The sequence below is a fragment of the Mandrillus leucophaeus genome, unplaced genomic scaffold (assembly GCF_000951045.1).
Source record: "Mandrillus leucophaeus isolate KB7577 unplaced genomic scaffold, Mleu.le_1.0 Scaffold28, whole genome shotgun sequence".
In the NCBI taxonomy this organism is placed as follows: Eukaryota; Metazoa; Chordata; class Mammalia; order Primates; family Cercopithecidae; genus Mandrillus; species Mandrillus leucophaeus.
The window spans coordinates 3731795-3743077 of NW_012102920.1; the positions used below are offsets into that span (position 1 = coordinate 3731795).

Here is an 11283-nt window from a genome sequence, read left to right on the forward strand (position 1 = left end):
TTCTTAGGAGGACACCTCTCCTCGACACTGCTGGCCCGGCCTCAGTAGGGTCGTGGGAGGTCCAGTCCCCAGAACCTGCTAATTTCTGTGTCCCTGACAGGCGGAGGCAGCGACATGGGTCTGCCCTGGCTTTTTCTTGGAGGGGCCCTGATGGAGGCCCGCTAGTTCTGTACTTCTGCTTGCTTCTGTGCCTGGAATTTTCTTTCCCGGACTTCCTGTCTTGCTGTCCGTGCCCTGCATGAGTTTTCCTGTCTGCTGCTTTCTGGGTCGCGTTGATATGTCTGTCTCTGTGGCTCTTTCTCCCTCCCTCCCTCCCTCCCTCTCCCCTTGTTTGTCTTAGTCCACCCTGCCTCTTGCATTGCCTCTGTATTGGTCTGACTTTTTCTCTTCTTACACTCCTTCCCCTCCTCTGTCTTCCTGCTGTCAGTTTCATGTCAGCGGGAGGAACGTTAGGGCGACTGAGGAGATCTGTAGGGCAGAGGCCAGACAAGTCCCCTTTACCTCCCTCTAGCCAGCCCAAAAAGCAAGGAAAAAAGCCCTTCCAGAAGATTCTAGCCCTAGAAATGTGCTTGTGGGCTTCCACGTCTGGGTCTGCAGTCCTCGTGCAGGTCCCTTCTGTCCTCTTATTCCTGGAGGCTGGGGTGGGTGGGATGGGTGTCAGGGTGATGGTTCTTCTCCTTATGCACCAGATGCTGCTGTCCTGGTCCCAGCTCCTGTCCTTCGATGAGGCCTGGGCCAGGCAGCCTCTGGGAAGAGTCATGGTGGCTTGTGGCACCTGCAGGGCAAGGCCTCTGCGCATGTGTCCTCCACCCTGGAGGCTGAGACGAAACGCACAGGGGAGCAGGACCCAGACCCTGGGGGGGCCACATGGGAGCTGGGCACACCCACGCCTCCTGCCTGTCTGCATCTGTGGCTTCTCCCTTCTAGAGGATCCAAAGGGAAAGACATCAATACCATCAAGTCCCTGAGAGTCCTTCGTGTCCTGCGGCCCCTCAAGACCATCAAACGGCTGCCCAAGCTCAAGGTTGGAGCCTGGAGTTGGGGCTTGAGGGATGTGCTGTGCATGTGTGCATGTGCATGTGTGTGCATGAGTGTGTGTGCTCACATCACACCCCTGCGTGAGGGGGTTGGGCTCACTCAGCTGTAAGCCCCCATTACCCCAAGTAGACCTTGTTCCCAGCAGCCTCCTGTGAGGATCCTCCTTAGCCCAGCAGGACCAGGCAGCACAAGGTTCTTCTTCAGCAGCTGCAGTGCAGTATGGGAAAGGCTGCGGGACAGGCGCAGGGTGGTGGAGGGAGATGCTGGAGTCAGGGGCTTGGGACATTGGCTGCTGAGAGGGGGATGGGCACAGGCTGAGCTTCTGGATAAAGACAGAGTGTAAACCCAAACTCGTAGGGCCACGCGGAAACCTAGTCGTCGTGAGCTTGTGCTCGGCCCTGTGCGAATTGCTTCATGTGCTTCACCTTACTTCATCCCCCAAACGATTCTTTTACTGGAAATCAAGCTATAGAGACCTGAGGCAATGTGCGACTTAGAGGAGAAAGTTTCAGCTCACTTCCTCTCCCAAACCTTTATGCAGCAGATTCTTTTACTGGAGATCAAGCCATTGAGACCTGAGGCAATGTGGGCCTTAGAGAAGAAGGTTTGCTTAGAACCTGTATGTGAAGGAGTGGGCTGGCAGGCAGCTGGGGAAGGCGTCGGAGGCCCACTGGGTCCAGGGAGGAGTGGCACCGAGTGGTGCTGTGCAGTGGTCATCCACAGTGTGCCAGGCTGCTTTGTGGGAGACAGTTGTGGCCCCACCTTCCCATCACAGCCAGATCAGGGCAGCCTGGGAGGTGTCTTCCCAGCTCTGAGGGCAGCATCGTGTGCACAGGGAAGGCTGAGCTTCCAGGTTGGGAAAGACCCGAGAGAAAGCCTCCGGTGGTGATGGCTGATGACAGGCTGGCCTCGGGCCGCAGACCACATGTGTCCCTGTCCTGAAGCCTACTCCTTTATCCTCAGTTTGCCCAAATTGCTTTTCTGAGGGGCAGGGTGCAAGTGCAGGGCAGAGCCTGGCTGCACTCTCTCTGCACAGGCCCAGCCCCTCCTGGTGCAGCTCGGCCTGGGCTCCTGGTCATTCCTGTTTCCGTGGCTGAACTCTGACCTGTGAGGTCAGGCCTCCTAGGCATCCAGCCGCTGCCTCTAGCACCTCCCGCCCCTCCATCCGGGCCAAGATGCCTCCCCTCACAAGAGACACAGCACCAGTCTTCTGTGTCAAGGAAGCTGGCGGTGGAGCCTCTCTGCGGTCAGGGGCCTGAGGGCCTTGCAGGGCACTGGAATGCCTGGGGGCCACCTGGACCTCAGTGGTCCTCAGGTTTCCATCCTGTAGGTCCTCTCTTCTGGGTCCCTTCACATCCTTTCCTGCTTCTAGCCCCTCCCTGTGGCTCCACCTCTTGTCATGGCTCCACTCCTCTCCTCATGGCCCCACCCCCCACCATGACTCCACCCATCTCATCGTGGCCCCACCCTTCCCCTCATGGCTCCACCCTCCCACCATGACTCCACCCCTTTCCTCGTGGCCCCACCCATTCCCTTATGGCCATGCCCTCCCACCTTGGCTCCACCCCCTCATCATGGCTCTGCGGCTGCCCTCATGGCTCCACCCCTCTCCTCATGGCTCCACCCCTCCCCATGGCCCTACCCTTCCCCTCATGGCCCCACCCTTCCCCTCATGGCCCCACCCTCCCACCATGACCCCACCCCTTTCCTCATGGCCCCACCCTCCCACCATGGTTCCACCCCCTCATCATGGCTCCGCCCCTCCTCCTGCAGGCTGTGTTTGACTGTGTGGTGAACTCCCTGAAGAATGTCCTCAACATCTTGATTGTCTACATGCTCTTCATGTTCATCTTTGCTGTCATTGCCGTGCAGCTCTTCAAAGGGAAGTTTTTCTACTGCACAGATGAATCCAAGGAGCTGGAGAGAGACTGCAGGTAAACTGAGGCAGGGTGCAAGGTGAGACACACAGCCCCATGATGCAGACAACACTGGGAGTTCCCTTGGGATCGGGTGGAGCTGGTCACACGGCGTGGGAGACTCCACTGCGAGCATCATGGACCCTGCCTGAGGGCCAGGGAGGGGCTTGCTTGAGAAGTGCTAGTGTCACCACAGAAGACGGGAATGCATCCCCTCCCCAGCACCACACCAGGGGCCCCCAGCCCTTCCGCCTCAGCAGGGTCAGGAACCAGGTATGTTCTGAGGGACACAGACATCCAGGGAGCTCAAGGTGCCCACTGGGCAGGGCTTCTCTGAGCCCTAGAGATCTTGGCTGGGCTGTGAGGCAGAGGGACTGCCCGATGACGGGATCCACTGTCACTGTCTGTGTGAGGCCTCAGAGCTTCCTGTGCCCAGCCCTGCCTCCAAAGCAGACAGGAGAGGGGCCTTGGGGAAGAGCTGGGGGAAAGCTGGGTAGCTGCCTGTGTGGACCCTGGGCCAGGCAATACCCACAGTGTCTTCCTGCCCACGCAGCAGCGTCCCAGCTGCCTCTGTGTGAGTATCGTGCAGCTTCCTCCTGTACTGGTAAGTGGCGGGCGCTTGGCTGTTCGCGGCTGGGAGCGCGGCTGCACGTGCACATGTCCGCCAGGGAGCAGTAGCAGTTCAGGGAGATGTATCTGTCTAGGAGTGGAATTGCCGGGTCCTGGGTGTGTGTGTGCTCAGCCTTAGCAGATGCTGCCAGGCCCTTGTGTGAAATTACGCTCTCTCCAGCCCCACATCCTAGCTAAATCTTGGTGTTTTCTGTCTTGCCTTTCTGGGTGTGGTGGTCATTCACCATGGTTTAATTTTATACTTGTGAGATTGAGCCCTCTTTCCTAGGGGGATTGGCTGCTTAGGTGTTCTTTTCTGGAAGTGTCTGCCTGTGGTCCTGTGTCTGCTGTCTACTTCTTTCCTGTTGGTTACCAGGAATCATGTAATGTTCTGGACAGGAACTCTTTGTCACATGTAGGGATTGCGGACGTCTTCTCCTCCTCTGAATGGTGCTTTCTACTCTTTTAATGGTGTCTTTTAAAAAACAAAGTTCTTCTTTCTTTCTTTCTTTTTTTTTCTTGGACACGATCTCACTCTTTCGCCCAGACTGGAGTGCATTGCTGCTATTGCAGCTTAGTGCAGCCTCGAACTCTCAGGCCCAAGTAATCCTCCCTCCTCAACCTCCTGAGTAGCTCGGATGACTACAGGCACGTGCCACCATGCTTGGCTAATTTTTAAAATTTTTTGTTGAGACGAGGTCTTGCTATGTTGCCAAACTGGTCTCAAACTCCTGGGCTCAAGCAGTCCTCCTGCCTCGGCCTCCCAGAGTGCTGGGATTACAGGCACGAGCCACTGTACCCAACCATAGTTCTTGATTTTAATATAGTCCAACTAATCCTTTTTCTTCTTTTATGCTAAGTACTCTTCGTATCCTGTTTAAGAAATCTATCCCAAGGCCAGGCATGTTTTCTTGCGTTTTCTTCTGAAAAGTGTTATTTTTGCCTTTCGTATTAAGATCTGCAATTTACTTGGAAGTTGATTTTTATGTGTTGCATGAGGTATGGGTTAAGATATGTTTTCTGATGATAGATATCCAATTCACCCAGCGTTGTTTATTTGAAAAGGTCAATCTTACCCAGTGTAATGGGGTTTTTAAAAAAACAAAAACAAAAACAAAACAGCTTTAGGCCGGGCACAGTGGCTTACGCCTGTAATCCCAGCACTTTGGGAGGCTGAGGTGGGTGGATCATGAGGTCAGGCGTTGGAGACCAGCCTGGCCAACATAGTGAAACCCTGTCTCTACTAAAAATTCAAAAAATTAGCCGGGCGTGGTGGCGGACACCTGTAATCCCAGCTACTCAGGAGCCTGAGGCAGGAGAATCGCTTGAACCTGGAAGGCGGAGGTTGCAGCGAGCCAAGATTGTGCCACTGCACTGCAGCCCGGGCGACAGCGCGAGCATCTGTCTCAAAAAAGCAATACAAAGAAAAACAAAAATCTCAAAAAAAAAAAAAAAAAAAAACCGAAAATGAAAAACAAAAGGACAGCTTTATTGAGATATAACTAACACATTATACTGTTTGTTTATAACAGTCTACTGAAAGTGTGCAATTAAGAGGTTTTTAGTGTATTCACAGGTACACGCAACCATCGCCACAGTCAATTTTAGAACACGTTTTCAGCACCTCAAAAAAAAAAAGAAAAATAAACCCGCACCTTTTAACTATCATCCCCTACGTCCCTGTCCCCACCCCTAGCCAACTAGGAATCTGTTTTTTATCTCTGTAACCCTCTCTGTTCTGGACATTTTTTGTAAACTGAATGATACAATGTGTGGTCTTTTGTGAGTGGCTTCTTTTACGTGATGTTTTCAGGTTTGTCCACGCAGTGGCCTGTGTCAGAGCCTCGTTCCCTGTTACGGCTGAATATCTGCTCTCTGCCACATTTTCCTTATTCTTTCATCTGCTGATGAACATTGAGTTGTTTCTACCTTGTGGCTGTTATAAATGATGCTGTCGTACACATTTGTGTCCACATTTTTGTGTGGATCTGTTTTCGCTTCTCACGGGTATGTACCTAGAAGTGGAATTAATGGGTGATTGGGTAACTCTGTGTTTAACTGTTTGAGGAAATGCCAGACTATTTCCAAAGTGGCTAAAGCATTGTATATTCCCACCAGCAATGCACGAGGGTTCTGAATTCCCCATATCCTTGCCAACACTTGTTGTTTTCCATCTTTTTAGTTTTGGTATTTTTAAACTTACAGCCATCATCGTTGGCGTGAAGTGGTGTCTCGCGGCGGTTTTGATTGGCCTTGCCCTGATAACGACTGGTGTTGAGTGGCATTTCATGTGCTTAATAGCCATTTGTGTATCTTCTTCAGAGGAGTGTCTATTCAGATCCTTTACCCATTTTTTATTTTATTTTATTTTTAAATTTATTAGAATAGTTACTTACATATTCTAAATACAACTCCCTTATCAGACAATTAGGAAATAAGTATTTTTTCCCATTCTGTGGATTTATCTTTTTACTTTCTTGATGTCCTCTGAGCACAAAAGTGTCAGATTTTGATGCAGCCTAATTTACCTCTGTATTTTTTATTTTGTAGCTCATGATTTTGGTGTCACATCTAAGGATCCATTCCCAGATTTGAGGTCATGAAGTTTTGCTCCTGTTTTCCTCTAAGCATTTTGTAGTTGTAGCTCATTACACTTAGGTCTTGAATCCATCGTGAGTTAGTTTTTGTCTGTGGAGTGAAGCAGGGTCACATTCATCCTTCTGCACGTGGACATCCGGTTGTCCCAGCACAATCTGTTGGAGAGGCCATTCTTTCCGCACGGAGTGGTTTCAACACTCTCTTCAGTGTCGGTTGATATGTGGGTTTATTTGGATCTTTTGTCTTTGCCCTCTAACCTCCCATGTTCTTATTCCCAGGGGTCAGTATTTGGATTATGAGAAGGAGGAAGTGGAAGCTCAGCCCAGGCAGTGGAAGAAATACGACTTTCACTACGACAATGTGCTCTGGGCTCTGCTGACACTGTTCACGGTGTCCACGGGAGAAGGCTGGCCCATGTGAGTGCTCATCCTGCTCTCCGTAGCTGGGGCAGGCAGCCCCTGAGCTCGGCCTCCCTTCCTCCCTCCATCCCTGGGCTCCGGTGTGGAAGCAGACCCATCCTTGTAGTGCAGGTCTTGCGTTCTTAGGGCTGTCTGCTTTGGGGGTTTCCCTGACACATGCTGTCCTCTTGGCCCAGGGTGCTGAAACACTCCGTGGATGCCACCTATGAGGAGCAGGGGCCGAGCCCTGGGTACCGCATGGAGCTGTCCATCTTCTACGTGGTCTACTTTGTGGTCTTTCCCTTCTTCTTTGTCAACATCTTTGTGGCCTTGATCATCATCACCTTCCAGGAGCAGGGGGACAAGGTGATGTCTGAATGCAGCCTGGAGAAGAACGAGGTAGGTGGACGCTCTGTGGAGTCTTGCAGTGGACAGCGTGAGCAGCACCGTCAGGCTTTCCTGATGCACACAAGTCACTCACAGCCGGGTCAGCTTTGGCTGCCACTGTCTGCCAACACCGGGGCAGGGCCTCCTTTCTCCTGCAGAGGGACCGGATTTGGTGGGTTGAGGCCTGCTTGGAGAAGGTCTGGCCTGCCTCAGTTTGCCCTCTCTCATCAGGGCTCCCCGTGAGGCTGGTGAGACGGGGCTGGTGCAGTAGACGCCACAGGGTCGGTTTTCTGCGTCTGAGTCTCTGTGCTCCTTTCTCCCCGACAGAGGGCTTGCATTGACTTCGCCATCAGCGCCAAACCCCTGACACGGTACATGCCCCAAAACAGGCAGTCGTTCCAGTATAAGACGTGGACATTTGTGGTCTCCCCACCCTTTGAGTACTTCATCATGGCCATGATAGCCCTCAACACCGTGGTGCTGATGATGAAGGTGTGTGGGGCTCAGCACGGGGGGCAGCTGGCGCTGCTAGGGATTGGGATCTGACCCTGAGGCTGAGTGGAGTCAGCCTTCTTCCTCCCGGCATGAGCCAAAGAGTCATGGCCTTGCACCCTGGCCAGCACGGGATGCCTGTGGAATCCTGTTCCCCTTTGTTGTCTGTGGGCTGGGACAGTGGGGAGGTTCTGGGAGGACTCGCGGAGAGCAGGAAGGGGTGTCCCAGGCCTGGGCAGGCCTGGAGTTCTGTCTGCCCCCCTTGCTTGGTCATGGTGGTCCCAGATGGGGTGTCTTGGGGCTGCCAAACCCGTGGCCAACAGCACGTCTTCCCCGGGCAGTTCTATGATGCGCCCTATGAGTACGAGCTGATGCTGAAGTGCCTGAACATCGTGTTCACGTCCATGTTCTCCATGGAATGCGTGCTGAAGATCATCGCCTTCGGGGTGCTGGTACGTGCTTTGGTCCCCCTTTGCCTTTTGACAGCCTGCATTCTGGCTCCCCGTCTGTAGGGCGACCTCTGGGGGCTCACAATTGGAGCTGGGAATTCTCCGAGTAAGAGTGTGTGAGACACTACAGGGGCTCTGGGGAAGGGGCTGTTCTGACCCTCTCGGCTGCATAAGCTCTGCCCCCAGCCTAGGTCCTGGGAGGCCGGCAGGGCTGGGTTCTTCCTCTTTGGACACATGGCCCTTAGTCCTGCCTCTGCCCAGGCCCAGAGGTGTCTGTGTCCCTGGCTTTGACATCTGCTTAGCTCTGGCCTTGTGCTGTGCCCCCTGGGGTGGCCCGTCTGCCCTGTGCTCTGTGTCTGTCACCCTCACCCCTTTCCTGATCGGGGCCACCACCTATACCTCTTTGCCGACAGAGCCCTCATCAACCGCTGGCACTAACTGCTCTTCTTTTTCTCTAGAACTATTTCAGAGATGCCTGGAATGTCTTTGACTTTGTCACTGTGTTGGGAAGTATTACTGATATTTTAGTAACAGAGATTGCGGTAAGTAGCATTTCTGTCCCTCCTTCAGGGTCCCCAGGTGGTTTCCTTCTAGAGGCTGCTCCCCTCAGTGCATCTCCAGGCCCTGTGTTGGCCTCTTCCTGGGTTCCCCAGGACCCCCTGGATGGACCCCCTGGACATGTGGAGGCTTCGCTCCAGGGGTGGAGTTTAGGGATTGGGTGTTACCTCAGCAGATGTTCTTTCTTGCGTAAGAAAGTGGTTCTCAAACATCTTTTGGGCCTGAGAGTTACCTGGAGCTCCATGGTAGCAACTAACCAAGAAGATGTGAGTCTCACATTTGTATCTGTATAATGTGTATCTAACAAGGTGGTATCGAAAATATATAAACTGAAACCCGTAAGGATTTATATTTTAAAATATTGCCCCCACCATCTCTCTCTCTCTCTCTCTCTCTCTCTCTATGTGGGGAAATATTCTTACCAAAGCTATGTGGATTATGCCTTAAAATTGCCCAGTGCTGGAACGTCAGCTTGTTTCAACAAATGCCACAGCGTCTGATCATAAAGCAACATTTTTTGAGTACAACATATTACTCTGGAGATAAATGGCAGAAACCTCATTTGTTTGGTCTTAGGTTGAATTTTCGAGAAGCAGATGCAGAAACGAGCACTCATGTGGAAGTTATGTCTTAAGTGGTGTTCCCAGTAGAAACCAGCCGAGGGCGTGGGGAAATGGGTGGGTAGAGAAGGACCAGAATGCCGCGTCCCAAGCCGTCCTGGTGGGTCAGTGTGGGTCATCTCCCAAGGGACTTCTGGCAGCAGCCTGGGTCGCACCTCAGAGCTATCCCTGCTGGAAAGGGAACTGCAACGTGTTTGCCTCTGCACCCTCCGCAAGGCATTAGGCTGAGGGCTGCACCTGGGGTGTCAGTTCTCAGATGCTTCCGGCTCCCCGAGTAAGCCACGAGTGCTGTGAAGGAGCCTCTGCACCCAAACTGTTAGGGCTGAAGGGACGTCTGACACCATCGGGAGGACCTGCCAGAGTGCCAGGGCTCCTTCCTGTTCTGCCCACACTTCACATTGGGTTCACTGTGCTCGTTCTTCAGGGTGGTGCTGGTCATGGTGTCTGGGAGACAGAGCAGAGCTGCCTCTGCTGTGCTGGTCCAAGCAGAGCTGATGTTCATCATCCCGTTCCCCCTACCACCCTTTCTAGAGCCCCTGACCTGTGGCCAGCCTTCTGCTGCACTGGTTGCTGCCCTGGTGGGGTGACCCAGACCCTCAGCCCTGCGCATCCCAAGTCCCTACTTGCTGCCATTCCTTTGTCCAATCCTGGCTGCTGTAGTAATCCAGTCACAGTGGAGACTGCTGCTAGGAGCATGTTCATAGGAGCATGGAGAAAGGCACACTGAAGGCCCTGATTCCCAGAACTATGCAGTGGCAGCTCTGCCCTTCACAATAATGAGGGTCAGGTGATCTGGTCAGCATGGACACTCTTTGTGATGCCTGCTGGCCTTCTGGCACAAGCAGCCCCAAGTGACCAGGTGGCCACCATGGCTTTTTGTGTTGGGTGGTAGGACCTTCTCCACCTCTTTGAACCAGGGCTTCTAGATTTGCCAGACCTAAATTTGGGGAAGATGAGCACAAAGTTCCTACTGGGTTTCTGGAGCGATGGTGAGAGGGGCCACTTCTCCTTTCACCATTTCCTTGATCCGTGCATTTTACTGATTGGGCAGCCAGTGCCATCGATTGGCCATTGGTTCCTCTTGAAATACGGCAGCCCAACCCCATGAAGTGTTTCACCAAGCCGGCATTTTGTCTCTGCCTTTAAGGTCAGGGCAGCATCTCCTGAGTGGTGTTGCGTTAGATGGTCCAGTGGACCCTGAGGTCACCTGGCTCACACGCATCCCCTGCCTGTGCTCCGAGCTGATGTTATATGAAATCCTGTGTTGGGAAACCTCTGACACCAGCCCTGAGATGCTAGTGCTGCCACAGTGCTGCACAAGGAAAGGCAAACCCACACCTGGGATGTGGGTGGATCCCGGTTGAGACAAATCACTGCCCTTTCCAGGAGAAGGAGGTCTGATACAGTCGGCTTACCACTAGGTGGCTGGTTGACAGCCACAAGGCATGGCACCAAATGGAGGCCCAGTGTTGCTGTCTGCTCACCCCAGGTAGATAATCGTCAGTGGTCATGGCTGGATCATCTGCTGAGAGGCTCTTGGCCATGATGGCCACCCTATCCAGAGGTCTGCTGTGTGGCACTGGGGCTGGTGAGGACAGAGGCTAGCCGATATCTGTTGGTCGACTTATCCCAATGCTTGGTTTTTAGTGCCCCATGGTGAGTGTTGGTTCGCAAAACAAAGGCCGGTACCCCATGCCTGTTCCCAAGGCCTGTCTGTCTGCCTCTCCCCTAGACCTTGTTCCCTCCAGGGTCCTGACCAGCTGTTTGTGCTGCCTCGGACCCTGTTATCCTCAGCACAGGCAGCTTGTTTTCCACCATACACAGAGCTGACCAGGTACCCTGCCCAGGGCTCTGCTCCACCACTGTCTGTCAGGCTGTTCCCATGTGAGGCTGTAGTGAGGCCTGCACCAGTACACCAAGCAGCCCATCCACAAGCCAGGTCTGCGTTTCCCCCTAAGTTGTAGTGAATCCCTATGAAGTGATGGCGGGAATGAGGTAAGGACGTCATTGGTCAACAGAGGTGCATGTCGTGGTGATGGCGGGAGTGAGGTGAGGACGTCATGGTCAACGGAGGTGCGTGTCATGGTGATGGCGGAAGTGAGGTGAGGACGTCATTGGTCAATGGAGGTGCGTGTCATGGTGATGGCGGGAGTGAGGTGAGGACGTCATGGTCGACGGAGGTGCGTGTCATGGTGATGGCGGGAGTGAGGTGAGGACG

At 53.4% G+C, this 11283-nt stretch overlaps 1 protein-coding gene across 1 annotated transcript in view; it reads left to right on the top strand.

Annotated features, from left to right (window-relative positions):
- Positions 1–11283, top strand: part of CACNA1B (calcium channel, voltage-dependent, N type, alpha 1B subunit) — a 296162-nt gene that overhangs the window by 217526 nt on the left and 67353 nt on the right. Inside the window, exons 28-34 of the mRNA XM_011985186.1 lie at positions 928–1024; positions 2812–2972; positions 6440–6577; positions 6757–6958; positions 7274–7438; positions 7780–7890; positions 8346–8429. Of these exons, the coding sequence (XP_011840576.1) occupies positions 928–1024; positions 2812–2972; positions 6440–6577; positions 6757–6958; positions 7274–7438; positions 7780–7890; positions 8346–8429 (958 nt within the window). The remainder of the gene's footprint in view (positions 1–927; positions 1025–2811; positions 2973–6439; positions 6578–6756; positions 6959–7273; positions 7439–7779; positions 7891–8345; positions 8430–11283) is intronic.